At 39.9% G+C, this 21471-nt stretch overlaps 1 protein-coding gene across 2 annotated transcripts in view; it reads right to left on the bottom strand.

Annotated features, from left to right (window-relative positions):
* Positions 1–388: 388 nt before the first annotated feature.
* The window catches only part of doc2b (double C2-like domains, beta), a 462393-nt gene continuing 441310 nt past the window's right edge, over positions 389–21471 (bottom strand). For both annotated transcript variants that reach the window (XM_051930789.1, XM_028807125.2), the window contains one exon: positions 389–7995. In XM_051930789.1, the coding sequence (XP_051786749.1) occupies positions 7859–7995 (137 nt within the window). In that variant the 3' untranslated portion in view covers positions 389–7858. The remainder of the gene's footprint in view (positions 7996–21471) is intronic.

Raw genomic sequence — 21471 nt, 5'->3', positions numbered from 1 at the left:
TCTCATCTGGCACATCACAAACACTGCAAGTCACTTTGGTGCCCAGTAGGCCACACTAATACCCTGCTTGTGGTTTCTGACTTTTATCTTTTTGGGTTACAAAGGACATGACTGGCTCTGGATCCTCCTTGAAGTGTTACTTCAGTTATTACCAGAGCTCCAAATCTCAAGTTCCTAGTATCTTTGCATTAACTTGGTCTAGACCACCTCAGTGGCCTCAGCAGGAGCTGGACAGACCTACAAAACCCGTATGTTAGAATAGTGGAGTGAATGGACTGCAGGAGTATCAAATGTCAGTCATTTTTTCATGTAACCAATTTTCATCATAAATTGTTTGTTAACAATCTTTTACACTTTTTATTTTTTTGGCGTTCCACTTCTTCATGTAAAAGTATCTGAAGGGTGATATCCTCTGATACATTCTGTGTCATTTAGCATCATTTACATTTGCTTTTAGGGTTGTTGATAGCTTTAATCATAACATTGGAAGTGCCAATTGTGTCTTTATTTGGATGGTCACCACCATTTTGTGACAGTATTTGCATGGCAGAAACCATATAATGTATGTTTGCTATGACCATTCCCAGTCATGTGGCATATTGTGTCCTCAAGTCCTCACTATAAAAGATGGCAGTGCATAGGTTCTTGTATCCAAGCTTTTGGATTACTTCTGAAGCTCCATTGTTTAATTAGTGTTAGTTAAAGGCAAATGATATAAGTTAGCTTGAGGACATTTGCTTTGATATTTTGACTACAATGTCTGGTTCAGTGTTCCAGCTTTGACGTTTCATTTGAATAGTTTCTTTTGGTAATCTGACCCCAGCCTGTATGATTTTTACATTTCCTTTTATGCCTTCCATATCCTGGTCAGTTTCTTTCCTCTCTACTACATATACACACCTCCTCCTCACAAGGTGCTCACAACATACCAGACAGGACGAATGCATATTGGGCTGCACTATTTCAGAATCATTGAGGTGGTAGATCGTGCAAAGGCTTACGGGAATTTCTCTCACTGCAGTTTTTTTTTAAAATTTTTTTTCTGGTATGAAATTATTGGTTAAAATACACATATAAACTAGAGTGCTTTTCTGATAAACTTGTTATTTTTTCTGTTTTTTTAAGGAGTGGTGCAGTGGTTAGTAATACTGCCTCCAAGGATGTGGATGTGATTATCAGCCTGATCACTTCATGTATGTGGAGTTTTCATATTCTTTTCTTGTCTTTATGGGCATTCTGTGGATACCTCACATTAATCCTAAAGGTCCACAGGACTGACTAAGTGGAGACAATAGATGGCCCTAGCATCAGTATGTGCATGTGTGTACTTTAGACATCCAAGGTTCTGTCCAGCCATGTGTCTAATTCTGTCAGGATACACTTTGACTCCTCACCATCCTGTAGCTGACAAACCAAGTTCAGAAAACAAGTGCACAAATGTTCACAGTTGAATTTCTATGGGATGTTTAGCTGCTAAATCTAATTCTCACATATCTTCTCCTGCCATTCCAGGCTATACCACACAACTCTTCCTCTGTCCATCTTCCTTGTTTCCATCAATCTGTTATAACCATATGGCAACAAACAATTGAAATTATTAGTTGGCAAAGTTCTCACTATTATTTGATGAACAGTATGCAATTTTTCCCTCAGGCTGGAGTTAAGGGCGCAATTTGTCTAAATGTACACATCTACCAGTTTCGTCTGATGTGCGTATTGTACATGAAATGACTCACTGATTGGGAAATTTCTAGTGATGAGTGAAGCAGGCAAGTTTCGATTCTAACCTAATTTTGCGAAACTGAACTAAAATTCATTTTCAGTCTATTTAGCAATTATGAAATGCGAAACTCACTAAAACATTTTCGTGGAGTTTTCTTTGTGTTGGAATAGAAAGAACTTTGCTCTGTAAAACTTTGTTCACACACACTTTTTGTTTTCTCCACAGAAAAGAACTCACTACATGGGAGACCACTACATCACCCCAACAGGATATAGCAACCACCCCTTCCTGTTTGTTGACTGCCACAGATTCGCACACTCCAAGTGCCATGGAGGTTCAAGTGTGTTTAATATACTTCAAAAAAACAGTTGTGATATTTTTGGTTATTAAAATATTTTTGTAGCGATGAGACACGTCCAAAAATAATACTGATAATAGAATGTAATTCTGTTCGGGCAGCATAATGCGTTTTTTCATTGACGTGACCATATAAAGGTCAGTTCTCTAAGGATCTCTGAGTTATCTGTGATTAGACTGAAAACAAAAGACTCTGTTCATTTGGTATGTGCTTCATAGTAAATTCATATAATTTTGAACCATTGCTCTAATTATTATGACAACAAATATAAGTTACATTTTGTGTTTTGACAAAACATGGGATGAACATTTAGGTATTTGAAGAGGCTGTCCTCTCTCTAGCATATGTAAAATAATAATATCCAAAAAAGGAGAAGTGGGATGGTGTGACAGAGGTTTGGTCAAGTTGCCACCATCACTGCACATACAATTCTCTCACAAATAAGATCAAGAGCAGCTATCAGATGAATAAAAGGGGTACATTTGCAACATATACCAGCTGAAATATATCCTCTCTCAAGGTAAAGTTGAAACACTAAATTAATCAATAACTGAAGTCACACAGAATGTTTCTGTATTTTAAGACTGACAGCTGCGGAGTTTTTAAAATTTTTAAAATATGTACAGTGCACTCTATGTGGCATATCTCAACACAATTGAACTTTCCTGAGAAATATGTTTGAGGAATAAGCATGCTAAAATTTTAAAATAATAAGCTAAGCTGTTTAGTGCAGACAGACAGACGAAAATGACATGACAACATCAGGTGCTTTTCAAATTACATGATATTTTGTATTTGTTTGACACATTAAGAGAATTTTGACACATTAATGTTTTTTATTTGAAAAGGCAGTAATACCTAACACTTAATGCTTTGAAGGTTTCTTCATTAGGCTGCATCAACTCACCAATTGAAGGTCACTTAATGCGATAGTGGTACAAAAGGTACCTGGGCAGTGTTTATTTGCTCATGAAAACACTATACACTGTAACATCTGAATAAATACAAATAACCATTGATACACTCCAACTAACAAGACTTTCTTGCATTTTCCAAAAATGCATTGATATCTTGTCAGATGGTAAAGAGTAACATGGGATTGGTTTCCAAACCTCTCTGAGCCATTGCAGATATTTGATAAGTTCTACCAAAAGCACACCTGATTCAAATGTATGAGGTAGAGATGAGGTGTGCTAGTGGTGTGGTTTAACACATAAATGCAGTAGGTGTATGAGATGGTAGCCAAAATACTTTGGCACCTCAAGGAGATGTTTGGCAGGCATAAAATCATACTTTTGTATCAACAACACGGACATGGCTACGGTTGAGCAGAGTCCACCCAAAATGGTCATCTACCCATCACATGAAAAATCGGTAACAAAGTTTTTTGGTATTTAGTTTCCCTCTCTACACATCTAAATGTCTACTCCAGGATGGCATCCTTGTAATGCCACTGATCAACAAGGCTAAAGTCAACAGCATACCAAGGAACAACAGAGCACCACAAACAGGACTTTCAGGGTGTGATGTTTAAGCTGTGATTAAAACAAATTGAAGAAAATGGTAATAAAATGCAGCAGGATATCCAAAATTCTATCAGCATATGGTCACTTTCTTAAGGGACAGAAGGAAACAATGTTCAGCATATGGCAATCAGTTACGCACCAAAATACATTACATGATTCAAGAAGTCCTAAAGGAAAGGCAATGTTCTTAATGAGCTTGTTGGAGCTAAGAAACCTCTGTGGAAAGGTAAAAATCAGAAGAGCCTTCAGGACAGTGAAGACTATAAACATAGAGTGACACCCCTTATGGGGCGATGAGTTCAAATTTTAAAATTGTCATTTACAGAGAAGCCAGTTTGTCAATATATTGATATTTGACTCTATATCCTTTTGTAAAGCTGAGTGGCAGCTCCGTCATGGTCTGGGAATGCATTTCAGTCAATGGTATAGGGGATCTGCTGAGAAATATAAACAGATTCTGATTTATCATGGTGTACCTTTGAGGAAACTAACTTGAATGATTGCAAGCAAACTGCAAACACAATTAAGACCCACTTGGAGCAGAGTCTGCAGATGGAACGCAATGCACATTACAAGTAGATTGCTTACCAGAGCTCTGAAATCAGTATAATTTAATCTCTGTGGGATCATTTGGACAAAGAAAGGAACAAAAAGAAGCATTATGGAAATCCTACAAGATGCTTGGAAGCATTTACCACAGGATGACTTGAAAAAATTCTATAGTAGTATACCAAAGTGAATAACATGAGCTTTCCATTCCAAAATGGGGCACAAAAATATTCACTTGTTTTAAAAACACAAGATATTTTTGTTGATTTTTTTTGTTTCAATGCTTCTTTGTGTTTTTTACTAATGTTGTATAGTAAGTAAACACTTGCTACATGGATAACTAACTCTAAATTGATTTTAGTGGGTGGACTATACAGTATATTTTTTACAGTACTGTGTAACAGTACATTAAAGCTAATGGAGATAATAATTAGGCAAAACTGTATAATTGAAACATCCCAGTGGGCTCAAAGATAAAACCAGTAAATGACTGACAAGTACTGACTACTGATTGCACTTCTTAAAAATGACTGACATGTGCCTCTCACTTTCTAAACTCTTAAGCAATTGTTGGCATTCTGGGAGGAATTTACCATTACCACAGAACACCAGTAGATGGCAATGCTGCTACAGGTCTAAATTACTGTCTGCTGTAAATACAGTGGAGTGAGATGACCAACCTAATGGAATCCAGCATGCAGTGCAACCAAAGACAGTCGTGGGACTGCCCATGGGGTCAGATTGGTAATACAAAGGCAACTAAACAGTGATCAGCAATCGAACCCTGTATAATTATATATTAATGTACAATTATTTGAGGAGAAAGACAATAAAAGCATTAATGAAAACTCACTCACACCTGCTCACTCAAACAGTAACTTTACAGTACACCTTTATACTGTCATTCTGAAAAATCTGACAGTGGTGAAATTGGAGTGTAAGGTCAATAGGTGGAGTCCAAATGTCCTTCTGTAATTAATCTGCAAGTCTTCTCTAAGTGACAGACTGAGGAGATCGTTCCTCCCCCAAACTATGCGACTCTTCAATTCCACCCGGGGGGGTAAATGTTAACATTATTCAAAGTTATTGTGTGTTTTTACCTGAATTTTTATTATTCTTTAATTTAATATTGTTTTTTGTATCAGTATGCTCCTGCTGGAGTATGTGAATTTCCCCTTGGGATTAATAAAGTATCTATCTATCTATCTATCTATCTATCTATCTATCTATCTATCTATCTATCTATCTATCTATCTATGTATGTGTCAGTCTGGCTGCATGGCTGATCATTTTTTAGAGTGTCTCATATCAGTCCAAGTTTTAAATAAGTCTTGACAATTTATTCCTAAATTTGAAGTTGAGCCAGGGTGAGGGAAAGTTCTGAGTCTGACTCCCTTGAAGGATCCTGTATGCTTATATCTTATAATGAGTTAAGATGACAGCTCCTTTTGTCAGACAATGTAGCTCCAGTGTGTTAGTCAAATCGTAGGCTGGCTAGTCTGAAGGGATCACATCCTCTTTTTGAGGTCATCTAGGGCTTACTGAAGAGACAGAAAAAAATCAAACCCTATAGCATATGAGATTGTGTTAAATATTCTTTTCTCATTATGATTCCTCCTTGTTATAAGGGGATTGGATTTTTTATTTATTTATAGATTCAGACTAGTCTGTAACCACATCAGCAAACTTTGTTGACTTTCATTCAAGAAACATTAAGATTATTTCCTTCTTGCTAACTATGGCACAAAGTTAACTGGCCATTTAAAATCATTCTTTCCATGAAGAAAGGAGTCCTTCTTACCTATGTGACATGAAGTATGGGGTTAGCAGGGCTCCTCAACTCAAAGCCTGAAATGCCACATGGACCACCACACCTGTTGGCTGCTTGCCCTCCGAGCAAAACAGGGAGGAACACAATTAACACAGAAAAGGCAACAAAAAAGGAGCAATGAACAATCAAAAAGATAAATGCTACATTGAACACAAAAAAAAGAAAATCAAACCTAGCCATTCAATATGCTGCTGCTGAGCACTGAGCCAAGAACAGGTGAGGGAAGGAAGCTAGAGAAGGAAGGGCAGCGCACTTGGAGTCCAGTTGATAACCAAACGGACTTGACAGCATTCAGACATACAAAAGTGAAAGTGTCGCGAGAGGACTCGAGTGCTTTTGTTTGTATCAAACAGTGCATAACACACTGACACACCAACATGCGTTTCATTATATGTATATACAGTACAAATCAGGTACAAAGGCAAACCGATCACAAAGTGTAGAAATAGTGCAGGGCTGGCAGAGCTGCCCCTTTGGCCTGACTGACACCAAGCCTACCCAGAGGTCATTTCTGTTTTCCCATCACCCATCCCAATCAGGGGCGCTAGACATCCTGACAGGACTTTGTGCCGCTACACTAGCAATGAAATGAAACTATACGTGACTGTCATAACTGATTCTCTTTGACTTTTGGGTTTATTGTGTTAAAAGATGCAGAAAAAGAGAACGCCAGCTCCATGACAAGCTGGCAGCCTGGCACACATGATAAAAATGAAACGAAATTCTCTTTATTGATGCATCTTAATAAGTAATGGGATTGCAAACAGTGTTTCTGTGCTATAGTCTCCACAATTCTTTTGACTTCATTCATAGAATATTCTAACAAGTCCCATATTGCAGCTGATAATTCCAGTACATATTTACTTCTCTTGGTCAACCTGAAATACACAAACATTTGGTAACAAAATGGTTAGTACCTCTGCCACCACACTCCATGTCTGGTAACTCTTCTTTGCAGAGTCTGCACATTCGGTTTTCTTGGGGTACTTTGCTTTTTCTCCCACATCCTAAACTCATGTATGACAGGTTAATCAGTGACTGATTCTGAGTCTGTCTGTGACTATGCCTGTGAACCACTAACATGCTATTGAGATAGTCTCCGAGTTCATAAACCTAATGAATGTATATTGATAAAGCATGCTGAATGCTCAGTTAATAGTATGCCCAGAATTTTGAGGGCTTTACGTATAATTAAAATTGCATATTTTCTCCTTCAGTGTCATCTCAGGAGTAATATCAACATGCACTCTAATGAGATGGCAGATGATTAAACAGCCAACCAGCTGTGTAAATCTGCTTGTTAGTTGCCCACGTGATGCATTTTACAGTGTGAGTGTTTTTGTTGGTACAAGTGTAGCCTGACCATGCTGGGTCAACAGGAGACCCCATTTCCAAGTCAAAAGCTCAGAAAAATTAATGAAACATTCCATTTGATTGCTACAGTTCCTGAACAAGACAGCATGGGCATTTCTCCCATTTTGTGAGTTTGTCTATGAATGTGTACAATTATGAACTCTATGAATCTCTCCTTAGTCAAAAACTCTGCTCTGGTTTTGGGGTGTCTGTGGTGTTTAGGCTGGACCACAGTAGTCTGAGTTAGCATGTCAAGTATGACAATCATCAACTGTCTGCGGCCAGGCCCTCGTCAGTGAAGCTAACATACCCTACTCTGGTTATTGTGATACCTGATGGGAGGCTATACCAGAAGCCAGATCCATAAGAATTTCTTGTAAAACTTTTTTTTTTTCTGTAAACATTAATTGTAAGAAATTCAAACAAAATGTGTCTCCTGCATGAATGTGGCAGGGTGCTGGTGTCAGTCAGGCCCCCTTCTACCCAAGGGTTTCCCTTGCAGGTGAGGGGGCAGAGCCTCAGTCACTGAAAGCCGACCCTGGAAGTTCATTAGTCAGGGTGTGCCAGCGCTCAATTTTTTTGTCCTTATTTTTGAGGCAGTCAAACCAGTGCTTCAGCCGCTCACCCTTGGCGTTGATCCCCAGGGTCACTCCACCTGTAAGAGACAATGCAGAAGATCATGGAGATGGAGGGCAACTGTGTGAATCAAACACGCAAAATCATCACGGGGGTAGAATAGCCTGCTAGGTCAAAGGGAAACCAGAGAAGTGGCAGGAGGCAGTATAGTGCAGGTTTGGTAAGGTAATTTTATTATCCCCATTAAAATTCACTTTGGATCATGAATGTCTAGAAACTAAACCAACATGTAATACCATTACTATACGATATAAATAGATTTGCAATATAAAGACATAATAGCATTGATGTCTGAAAATGCTCTTGTAAACCTAAAATCTATTTAAACCCAAATAATATGATATTAGTCCTAAATTAAACTTATTATTCAGTTTTAATGATTTTTATCAATATCTTTGCCGATGATTAACAGTATTAAAGGGCCAAATGGCAGGATCAAGGCTTAAAGAGATAGCGTAAACTCTACTAAAATAGAGGGTATAAAAGTAGAACATTTCAAGAAGTAAAAATCAAAACAGCTAAGGACAGAATGTAAGATATTGAGATCAAACATAATAGGCTCCAAACTCAGCTATGCAGAATCTTCGTATTTTATGGTAATCGCCAAGATTCTAAGACTTTCCGTTAACCTGTTCATTTAGGATTTCCAGAACAACAGGTTTATCTCTAACCATGGGGAATTACTTTGAAATGAATGAATTAAAGTGTGATCTGAGAAATTGAGTGGGATATTCAGATAGATGTCTGTTTGCAAACATTATAAAGTAGGCCCAGCACAATAAACAAAGTGTGTAAAACTTGGCCTATACCTTATAGAAATTCTACATTACTAGTTTAGACAATAAGGAAAAAAAGAAGAAATTATAGTAAAGTGCCTTGTAAAATGACACCTTTTATTGGCTAACTAAAAAGATTACAATATGCAAGCTTTCGAGGCAACTTAGGCCCCTTCTTCAGGCAAGATGTAGAAGAAGGGGCCTGAGTTGCCTCGAAAGCTTGCATATTGTAATCATTTTGCTTGGCTTTTCTCTACATTCATAATGACTAACATGGTACAACACCCTAGTACTACAGTAAAGTGCCTTTAAAAAGTATTCACCCTCTTGGAATTTTTCACATTTTATTATTGTACAGCATTGCATCCCAGTGGATTTAATTTGGCTTTTTTGACAGTGATCAACAGAAAAAGACTTTAATGTCCAAGTAAAAGCAGATCTTTGCAAAGTGGTGCAAATGAATTTCAAAAATTCTAAATGACTTGCTCAGACAACAAGGAAACAAACACAAAATTATAGTAAATTTAGAACAAATCCAAAGAAGGTGGACCAAAGCAAATGTGAAAATCTCTGTAGTATACAAGCAGGAAGAGGGTTTCATTAGAGAGAAGGACACAGAGAACTGGTTTGGGAGAACAAAAGGCAAACAATACTATACACAGGAGAGATCACAATTTAATCAGGTCTGAACCTTGAGGCTCTCCATATCACAGTCATAGAGTCTTGGAAATCCTTTGAAAGAGTTAAAAAGGGGGATTGCTGGAAGTGACGTGGCATTAATGTGTTCATGTAAAATAATGTATACTGCAGTATGAGACACAAAGTTAAGAGGAGGACATGACGATAACAACCGGTTTGTTTCATCATTAAAAGTTCCATTAGTCCAGGGCAGGATTAACAAATTATCCACTAAAGGACAATGAGTAAAAGTCCATGAGCAGTACAAAACTGGTCTGATGACCCAGCAAGAAAAAAAAGCTTGTGTAAGGATGAGATTGATCATTAATGCTGACAAAAAGGGTCGCGAGGACCAAAATTGCCACAATGAAGTTGTTATGGACATACCAGTGTGCCTGACGATTACTGTGAGAGCAAGAAAACCAAGAAACAATAATGCAGCATAAGAACATCATCAGGGAAATGCAATAAGTCAAAACCAGAAGGACAATCAAACCAAGCAACCAGAAACTGAAATAGGAAGATCTAAGTCAGAAATAAGTCATCACCAAATTACAAAACCTTAGTGATTATTAATTTTATTTCCAAGTAGGCCCTAACCTTAGGATTCTGTTAGTTGAATTCCCCTAGGGATACGAAATCATTGTTGGTGAAGATTGTGTTCACGTGAAAAGAACCAAGATGACATCACATAAACAAAGAAAATATAATAGTACTGAAAAACAGGTTTATTATTTCAAAAGCAGACGCAAAACTTACATCCCAAATGAAATCCTCATCTATGAAAACCTCAAATTAGGAAAAAACACACATATAAAAGTCGCTAATATTACATAAGTCCGTTAAAAATAATAAGTTGATCTAACAAAATTGCAGAATGTATACTTAAGAAGCCCGATGGTCAGGTTCTGACCATTCTTGGCTGCATTTGTGCACTATGTTTATGGTTATTCAATCAGTAAGCAAATAATCTCACCATCTTCTTCATGATTTGCATGCTGAGCATTGTGTAGTGAAGTTATCACTGGACTACACAGTTAGTTGCCTACTATTTTTTGGATGTAAATGACACAGGTGACCATTTATTAAAGTATAACCTCTGTAAGTTTAAATTTTGTGGGCTTTCTTTCAAAAGGAAAATGATAAATAGTTCTGAAAGTTAGGGTTAGGGTTAGGGTACCCACCTTTGTAACGCTTAATAATAAGGTGCTTATGCTCCTGTTAGGGTTACCTCTTGCAAGACTTAGATAATAAAGAAGAATGATTGATGCTTTTCTTCTGCCAGCGTTTTGTTGCCGATAAAAGGCACCCAGTGGCACCCACAATTGTAAGACTGGTCTTTTCACAGATAGAAAAGTTTGAAATGGCATTGATTAGGAAAAGGGGAAAACTTGAGGTATGAAACCTTAACGTCAAGGTGATGCTACTATATGCTCAGAAATTAGATGAGTAAAAAAATGGCTGCGGTGCCAGAATGGTTGATAAATAGAGATGATCTATTTTAGAGATGATCAAGCAAATATGACACTCTAAAATGATGGATCTCTAGCAAATCAGGCAAGTCAGGGAAGGCTTTAGAGAAATTATGGAGTTATGCTTAAAATTATCCTGTTTCAACTGAAATTCATTCTGTAACTGAATGTCTTTGTTTGGCAAATCAGAAGAGAATTTGTGATTGTTTGATTTAAATTAACATTTCCATAACGAAGCAAAAACTAGGAAGTGCTCACTCCACTCTTGTCTACAATCCATGTTAGTAACTGCAGAAGTGAAATAATGCACAGCCAATTTAAAACCACTGGGTAGAGGACAGCCAAGGAACCTCAACACCACTTAAAAAGTGCGCATATGAAATGGAGAATCTGTCATGCCATTAGTGCAGGAGACCAGGCAGACAGTGAGTGGACTTCATTTATGTTACATCAGACTAAATCATACCTGATGATCCAGGAAGTGTATTATTATTTTAGTTTCCATTGCAACAATGGTCACAGGTCATCCCTGTCTGGATGTACATTGTTGTACTTCACGTTTTTAAGTAATAATAGCACATGTATATGAAAAAAAGTTCGTTAATGTGAAAAAGCCCAATAAATTGCTTGTGATTCAATGTTGTTTAACAATAAAATGCAAAAAAATTCAAAGGGGTGAATATGTTTTAGGCCTTGTAAAAAATGTAACCCTAATTTAATCCAAACTGCCTGCTCAATTAAACACTAGGTCCAAGCTTTGCAATCCCTCTAATCAAAGAGGTTTTCTACTCCTTGAATGTGTTGTAAAATTTAGTAAAATAATGACTGACGAAAAATCGTCAAGACCAAGGATAATCCACCTCTAAACAATCCAATAGTGTACTTTAGGAACCTCTCACCTAACTTAACCAATAATAAAAAGGTACAGAGAAAGGCTGACCAAAAGATTCATCTACTATCAGGAGTGCAGATGGGCTGGACGCATAATAAGGAAAGTGCAGCAAGCACAAGCAGCAAAGACCAACAAACACACGGAAAGAGTTCCTACCCAGAAAGAAGCCCAGTGAAATACCCTTCATGACATGCCACTTACAGGTTTTACAGATAATACTAAATGTTTAGAGAAGTATCATGGTAATATTCACATTAGCACGGGAAAAATACCAAAGGATGTGAGGTATTGGGCCTCATTTTGCAAAGTGGTGTTGTTTAAGGAACTTGGCCGTATTCATAAATGTAGATAAACTAAACGTGATAAGAATATGTTTAGTGCAGTATAAAGGTCAAAAATTCCAGATGCTATGAGGTTTGAAAAACATCAGGATAAACTCCAGGGAAGCCAAAGATGCAGGAGCCTGCAATGTGCTAAAATCAGCCTCTAAGAGATAAAACATTTCTTTAATTCTTTAATTTTAAATAATGTAAAACTTCATGACACCAAGATTTGCGAATACTCCAGGAGAAAAAAGCTTACAGGATATCAGAATTAGACAAAAACTGGCCTCTGGCTTGTAGGATACTGAAAATGTACAGGACTCGATTCTGAGATATTACAACAGAAGACAGATTTGGTTAAGGAATGTTACAACCATAATGCAATGAAAGTTATAAGAGACCAAAGTCAGACAGAATCAGAAGTGCTGCAGGTATATTGTGTAACAGAACCACTCTTACATGGTATTCATTCCCCATATGAATGCAGTAAGAGCTGATGTTAAGTCAAATTTATTCACTTTGGGTGTTGGACTCTATCAAGGTTTGGTCTAGTCACCACTCCTGTTTATGGTTTGCATGGACAAGATTATAAAATGAGATTGTGAAGGTATCTAGTTGGGGAGGCTGGGCTAGCATTGTTGCTTTATGCAGATGATGTTGTCCTCTTTGCCTCATCTGAACATGACCTTTGACATGCGCTTGAGCGATTTACTGCTGAGTGTGAAGCATCAGGGATGAGGATCAGTGCCTACAAGTCTGAGGCTATGGGTCTCTCTTGGAAAACAGTGGATTGCTCTCTCCTGGAGGGGGAGCTGAAGGGTGGGGGTTAGTGTGTGGCAACTGCCGTTAGTGGAGGAGCTCAGGTAGCTAAGGATCTTGTTCACAAGTAATGGAAGAAGGGCACATCAGATTAACAATTGGACTGGAGCAGCAGACGTGTTTCTGCTGGCACTGTACCGGTTCATGGTGGGAAAGTAGGAGCTGAGTCTAAGAACAAAACTCTTGGTTTACCATCGAAATTCTGGCTCACCTATGGTCATAAGCTGTGGGTAATGGCTGAAAGAACAAGATCGTGAATCCAAGTTGTATAATTTTTTTTTTTTTTCCAAAGGGCTGTAATAGGGTAAGAACCTCAGCAATTCAAGAGAGCCTCAGAATAGAATCTACTTCTCTGGATCGAGAGAAGCCAGTTGAAGTGGATTGGTCATGTTGTAAGAATGCCCCTCGGGTGGTTCCCCCTGGAGCTTCTTCAAGCATATTCCACTGGGTGGAGACCCTGCAGCAGATCCATTGGAATCTGTAGCTGGGAATAGAGAAGTCTGGGCTGACCTGCCTGGCCTGCTGCCACCGCGATTCTCACCAGGAAAAGCAATGTGAGAAGATGACATAAGATGAGGACATTGCAACCATACAAGATTAAAATCAATACAGTGATCCCTCGCTATATCGCGCTTCGCCTTTCGCGGCTTCACTCCATCGCGGATTTTATATGTAAGCATATTTAAATATATATCGCGGATTTTTCGCTGCTTCGCGGGTTTCTGCGGACAATGGGTCTTAATTTCTGGTACATGCTTCCTCAGTTGGTTTGCCCAGTTGATTTCATACAAGGGACGCTATTGGCAGATGGCTGAGAAGCTACCCAACTTACTTTCTCTCTCTCTCTCTCTTGCGCTGACGTAGGGGGGTGTGAGCAGGGGGGCTGTTCGCACACCTAGACGATAGGGACGTTGCTACCTTCTGTGTGCAGCTGCTTCCTGAAGGACATGCTGCACGGTGCTTCGCATACTTAAAAGCTCAAAGGGCACGTATTGATTTTTGACTTTGTTTTTCTCTGGCTCTCTCTCTCTCTCTCTTTCTCTGCTCCTGACGGAGGGGGTGTGAGCTGCCGCCTTCAACAGCTTTGTGCTGCGGTGCTTCGCATACTTAAAAGCAAACAGCCCTATTGATTTGTTTGCTTTACTCTGTCTTTCTGACAGACTCTGCTCCTGACGGGCACTCCTTTGAAGAGGAAAATATGTTTGCATTCTTTTAATTGTGAGACGGAACTGTCATCTCTGTCTTGTCATGGAGCACAGTTTAAACTTTTGAAAAAGAGACAAATGTTTGTTTGCAGTGTTTGAATAATGTTCCTGTCTCTCTACAACCTCCTGTGTATCTCCGCAAATCTGTGACCCAAGCATGACAATATAAAAATAACCATATAAACATATGGTTTCTACTTCGCGGATTTTCTTATTTCGCGGGTGGCTCTGGAACGCAACCCCCGCGATGGATTAGGGATTACTGTATAAAGTATAGCAAGCAGCACAACATTCAGTAATGTTTAAAAGTAAGCAATATTTGACAGACCAGGTGATATCAGACAGTGCCAAGACCACCAGAGTGCTCCAGCTACTTCTGACATGTCTAACTTGAACGTAACACCCATGTTTGAATCTTCTGGATTGGGTGTTACTGCGATACAATACCGGTGAGAACAGTTTATGCCTGAGCTCTTTTATAGGACATTTATAATATCTGACACTAACCAAGATTGTTTTATTTTACATTTGGAACAGCTGTGCTTATTAAACCAGTGCTGTCATCTGCAATTTAATGTATTCTTTTTTTTTTGGACCTGAAACTTATTTTCCAGTTGGCTGCTCCCTCCTGTTTGAAGTCAAATGCAATTAATACCAGAGTACAGTTTAAATATAAAACATAACCTCCATGCCTGGACGTTCTTTTTGCAAATATGCAGCCTTTATTTCTAATTTGAGTCTCTTTCAAATGTCAGCTTCTGATAGAGGAACTGTGTGCAAAAAAGCCGATACATTTAACTTTTTTCATGCTAGCGATAAAGATGGTATTGATAAGCTCTCAAAACTACTGAAAAAACTGTGAAGTGCTCACAAGTGCAGTGCCTATAAAAAGTACTTACTCCTTGTATGTTTTCACATTTTATTCCTGTACAAGACTGAATCATTATAGATTTAATTTGTCTCTTTTTTGACATTGATCCAAAGAAAAATGTCAAAGTGAAAAAAGATCTCTGCAAAGTGCTCTAAATTAAATATACAGTTAGGTCCATAAATATTTGGACAGAGACAACTTTTTTCTAATTTTGGTTCTGTACATTACCACAATGAATTTTAAATAAAACAACTCAGATGCAGTTGAAGTGCAGACTTTCAGCTTTAATTCAGTGGGGTGAACAAAACGATTGCATAAAAATGTGAGGCAACTAAAGCTTTTTTTTAACACAATTCCTTCATTTCAAGGGATCAAAAGTAATTGGACAAATTAAATAACTGGAAATAAAATGTTCATTTCTAATACTTGGTTGAAAACCCTTTTCTGGCAATGACAGCCTGAAGTCTTGAACTCATGGACATCACCAGATGCTGGGTTTCCTCCTTTTTAATGCTCTGCCAGGCCTTTACTGCAGTGGCTTTCAGTTGCTGTTTGTTTGTGGGCCTTTCTGTGTGAAGTTTAGTCTTCAACAAGTGAAATGCATGCTCAATTGGGTTAAGATCAGGTGACTGACTTGGCCATTCAAGAATTTTCCACTTCTTTGCTTTAATAAACTCCTGGGTTGCTTTGGCTGTATGTTTTGGGTCATTGTCCATCTGTATTATGAAACGCCGCCCAATCAATTTGACTGCATTTAGCTGGATTTGAGCAGACAGTATGTCTCTGAACACTTCAGAATTCATTCAGCTGCTTCTGTCCTGTGTCACATCATCAATAAACACTAGTGTCCCAGTGCCACTGGCAGCCATGCGCGCCCAAGCCATCACACTGCCTCCACCGTGTTTTACAGATGATGTGGTATGCTTTGGATAATGAGCTGTTCCACGCCTTCTCCATACTTTTTTCTTGCCATCATTCTGGTAGAGGTTGATCTTGGTTTCATCTGTCCAAAGAATGTTTTTCCAGAACTGTGTTGGCTTTTTTAGATGTTCTTTAGCAAAGTCCAATCTAGCCTTTCTATTCTTGAGGCTTATGAGTGGCTTGCACCTTGCAGTTCACCCTCTGTATTTACTTTCATGCAGTCTTCTCTTTATGGTAGACTTGGATATCGATATGCCTACCCGCTGGAGAGTGTTGTTCACTTGGTTGGCTGTTGTGAAGGGGTTTCTCTTCACCATGGAAATGATTCTGCGATCATCCACCACTGTTGTCTTCTGTGGACGCCCAGGTCTTTTCGCGTTGCTGAGTTCACCAGTGCTTGCTTTCTTTCTCAGGATGCACCAAACTGTAGATTTTGCCACTCGTAATATTGTAGCAATTTCTCGGATGGGTTTTTTCTGTTTTCGCAGCTTAAGGATGGCTTCTTTCACCTGCATGGAGAGCTCCTTTGACCGCATGTTGTCTGTTCACAGCAAAATCTTCCACATGCAAGCACCATACCTCAAATCAACTCCAGGCCTTTTATCTGCTTAATTGATAATGACATAACGACGGACTTGCCCACACCTGCCCATGAAATAGCCTTTGAATCAATTGTCCAATTACTTTTGAGCCCCTGAAATGAAGGGATTGTGTTAAAAAATGCTTTAGTTGCCCTCACATTTTTATGCAATCATTTTGTTCACCCCCACTGAATTAAAGCTGAAAGTCTGCACTTCAACTGCATCTGAGTTGTTTCATTTAAAATTCATTGTGGTAATGTACAGAACCAAAATTAGAAAAAAGTTGTCTCTGTCCAAATATTTATGGACCTAACTGTAAATATAAAACACAATTTAATCAATCACATAAGTACATCCTTCAAGTACAAATTGAAAAAGATTATCTTTTAGCAGTCATGGCTGCCTTGAGTCTATGTGCACAAGTGTCTATCAGCTTTGTCTATCTGGACACTGCGATTTTTCCTCATTTTTCTTTGCAAAACTGTTCAGGTTTGTTCAGGTTGAATGGCGACTGTGAGTGAACAGCCTTTTTCAAGTCGAGCCACAAATTCTTAATTGAATTGAGATCTGGACTCTGACTTGGCCACTCCAGGACATTAACTTTATTTTTAAGTCATTCCTGTGTAGCCTTGGCTTTATGCTTGGAGTCTTTGTCATGCTGGAAACCTAATCTACCAGTGTGTAGGAGAATTGCAAACTGCATTGAGTTATCCTCCAGGATTTCCCTGTAATTTGTTGCATTCATTTTACCCAGTACCCTCACAACTCTTTCAAAGCCTTCTGCAGAAAAGCACCCAGTGTAGCATGATGTTGCCACCACAGTGGAGTCTTTTTCATAATGTGCTATTTTCAAACAAGGCTGTTAGTCTGATAGCCAAAAGGCACAATTTTGGTCTCAACAGTAGAACCTTCTGGCTGACTTCAGAGTCTCTCATGGCACACTTTAGCTGACATGTCATTTGCATTTTGTTTTTAACAGTGGTTTTCTCTTTGCCACTCTCCCATAAAGTTGTGACTGGTGAAGCACCATGAAAATGGTTATTGTGTGCAGAGACTCTCCACTATAAGCCACTGTAGTTTGGAACATTTTCAGAGTTCTCATAGATCTCTTGGTGGCCTTCTTCACTAGTGTTTGTCTTCTAGAATCACTCAGTTTTCATGGATTGCCTGCTCTGGGCAGGTTACCAGCTACATACACCAGTTCTTAATGATTGATTTAACTAGACTGAAAAAGATATTCAGACATGATTCTCATCATCAGGTTCTTCCATGTGAAGCCTGAATAATATGAGGACTGATTTAGATCATTTATGTTAGGTAGAATGCCTAGAGGGGCTGGGCGGTCTCATGGCCTCAGAACCCCTGCAGATTTTTTTTCTACAGCCGTCTGGAGTTTTTTTTTTGTTTTTTCTGTCCTCTCTAGCCATCAAGCCTTACTTTTATTCTATGTTAATTAGTATTGCCTAATTTTATTTTTATATTTTGCCTTTTTTCTCTTTCTTCATCCTGTAAAGCACTTTGAGTTACATCATTTGTATGAAAATGTGCTATATAAATAAATATTATTATTATATTATTATTACTTGGATATTTTTTTCTTCATCTCCTATGCTTTTCCATCACCTTTTCACAGAGTTACTTGGTGTGTTCCTTAGTCTTCATTGTGTAGATCAAGCCACCATACTGACTCACCATAAGGTGGACCTTCCAGATAATGTGCATTTAGACTACTATCAACTTTTTGACTCAGGCGCCGTCCGCGAGTGGCAGCCTTTCCAGCAGCTCCGTGTAAGACTTTATATTTCTACCTTTTTATCTATATCTCTAATCACTCCTACCACTTTCTTTTATGTGGACTCGTTCCCTGGAAACTTTTTAGTACTTTTTACTACTTGGACATAGATTTTTACACACTGAGACTCGTCTATTCAGGTAGTCAACTTCAAGCACTGAGAAAAAAGGCCCGTACCAGCATGGTTCCCCATTTACCTGACGAGGTAAGAAGGCGGCATCGTGACAGCAAGACCGGTTCTAAGCTAAAGGCTAAGCGGCTAGTGAGAAAGTGGTGATATAAGCCTTCGGTGCCTTCTGTGATCCTGGGAAATGTGAACTCACTACCAAATAAGATCGACGAACTGACGATTGACCTACAGAGAATGCAGTTTGTTGTGTTTTTGTGAGACGTGGCTAACAACTAACATCCCAGATGCTAACGTGGATCTACCTGGGTTTAGCACAGTTAGAGCAGACAGAGACGCAAATACCTGCTGGAAGCGGAAAGGAGGAGGACTCGCTGTCAGTGTGAATACAAGGTGGTGCAACTCTGGACATGTAAATGTCAAAATCTCCAGTTGCTGCAGGGACATCGAACTGTTGGCTGTAAGTCTGCGTCCCTATTACTTGCCCAGAGAGTTTGGACACGTCATTGTTGTTATTGTTTACATCCCTCCTCGGGCAGACGTGAAGATAGCGAGTGACATCATCCATACTGCTGCTGCTAAACTGCAAACACAGCACCCCAAGGCGCTTGTGCTAATCGCTGGAGACTTTAACCATGTGACACTGGACAAAACATTACCTGCCTTCTCCCAGTATGTGGGTTGTAACACCTGGGGAAATAGGACTATTGACCTACTGTATGCAAACATTAAAGATGCATACAGCACCTCAATACTGCCTGCGCTTGGGATAGCAGATCATAACCTGGTTCTGCTTCAGCCTCACTACAAACCCAGAGTGAGGGAGCTACCTACAACCACACGCTCACTCAGAAAGTGGTCCCCTGAGGCACAGCAGGCTCTGAGAGACTGCTTTGGAACTACGGACTGGGATATCCTGCAGGGATCATATAGTGAGAACATTGAGGAGGTTGTTAAGTACACTACTGACTACATCAACTTCTGTATGGACATTGTAGTTCCAGTAAGAACAGTACACTGTTATGCTAACAGCAAGCCATGGATTAAAAGTGACATCAAGAGTCTTTTGAACCAGAAGAAAAGGGCTTTTAAAGGTGGTGATCAGCATGAGCTCAAGCACGTGCAGAAGGAACTCCGAGTCCAGCTCAGGGCGGTGAAGGAGCAGTACAGAAGAAAGCTGGAGCAGAAGTTCCAGAATAACAGCATGAAGGAAGTGTGGGATGGGATGAAGATCATCACTGGCTACAGCTCGAAGCGGGGTGCCACCATTGAGAGAGATGTGGAGAGAGCAAACCTGATGAACAACTTCTTTAACAGGTTTGACCACCCTAACCCACTCTCACCTCCGAGTACTGCACCCTCCACCCATCCCTCTGCTGATAGATAGATAGATAGATAGATAGATAGATAGATAGATAGATAGATAGATAGATAGATAGATAGATAGATAGATAGATACTTTATTAATCCCAATGGAGAGAGTTTCCCCCCACCCACAATTACAGCAGCCCAGGTAAGCAGAGAGCTGAGGAGACTTTGTGCCAGCAAAGCAGTGGGTCCAGATGGAGTATCACCACGACTGCTGAAGGCCTGTGCGTTAGAGCTGGGGAGTCCTCTACAGCGCATCTTCAACCTGAGCCTGGAACAGGGGAGAGTCCTGAGGCTTTGGAAAACATCTTGCATCACCCCAGTCTCAAAGGTATCATGACCTAGTGAGCTGAATGACTTCTGGCCTGTCACCCTGATATCACATGTGATGAAGACCATGGAGCGGCTGCTGCTTCACCACCTGAGGCCACAGGTCCACCACATCCTCAACCCTCTGCAGTTCGCATGCCAGGAGAAGGTGGGAGCAGAGGATGCCATCATCTATATGCTACACTGATCCCTCTCCCACTTGGACAGAGGCAGTGGTGCTGTAAAAATTATGTTTCTGGACTTCTCTAGCGCCTTCAACGCCATCCAACCTCTGCTCCTTAGGGACACACTGACAGAGATGGGAGTAGATTCATACCTGGTGGCATGGATCGTGGACTATCTTACAGACAGTCCTCAGTATGTGTGTCTCGGGAACTGCAGGTCTGACATTGTGGTCAGCAGCACAGGAGCGCTGCAGGGGACTGTACTTTCTCCGGTCCTGTTCAGCCTATATACATCGAACTTCCAATACAACTTGGAATCCTGCCACGTGCAAAAGTTCGCTGACGACACTGCTATTATGGGCTGCATCAGGAGTGGGCAGGAGGAGGAGTACAGGAACCTAATAAGAACTTTGTTAAATGGTGCAACTCAAACCACCTACAACTGAACACTAGCAAAACCAAGGAGCTGGTGGTGGATTTTAGGAGGACCAGGACCCTCATGGACCCTGTGATCATCAGAGGTGACTGTGTGCAGAGGGTGAAGACCTATAAATACCTGGGAGTGCAACTGGATGATAAATTGGACTGGACTGCCAATACTGATGCTCTGTGCAAGAGAGGACAGAGCCAACTATACTTCCTTAGAAGGCTGGCGTCCTTCAACATCTACAATAAGATGCTGCAGATGTTCTATCAGACAATTGTGGTGAGCGCCCTCTTCTACGTGGTGGTGTGCTGGGGAGGCAGCATAAAGAAGAGGGACGCCTCATGCCTGGACAAACTGTTGAGGAAGGCAGGCTCTATTGTAGGCATGGAGCTGGACAGTTTAACATCTGTGGCAGAGCGACGGGCGCTGAGCAGGCTCCTGCCAATCATGGAGAATCCACTGCATCCACTGAACAGTATCATCTCCAGACAGAGAAGCAGCTTCAGCGATAGACTGCTGTCACTGTCCTGTTCCACTGACAGACTGAGGAGATTGCTCCTCCCCCACACCATGCGACTCTTCAATTCCACCTGGGGGGGTAACATTAACATGGGGGGGTAAACATTAACATTATACAAAGTTACTGTCTGTTATACCTGCATTTTTATCAGTCTTTAATTTAATATTGTTTTTATCAGTATGCTGCTGCTGGAGTATGTGAATTTCTCCTTGGGATTAATAAAGTATCT

This window comes from Erpetoichthys calabaricus, chromosome 8 (genome assembly GCF_900747795.2).
Source record: "Erpetoichthys calabaricus chromosome 8, fErpCal1.3, whole genome shotgun sequence".
Taxonomy (NCBI): Eukaryota; Metazoa; Chordata; class Cladistia; order Polypteriformes; family Polypteridae; genus Erpetoichthys; species Erpetoichthys calabaricus.
This window is presented reverse-complemented; position numbering and strand designations above follow the sequence as displayed.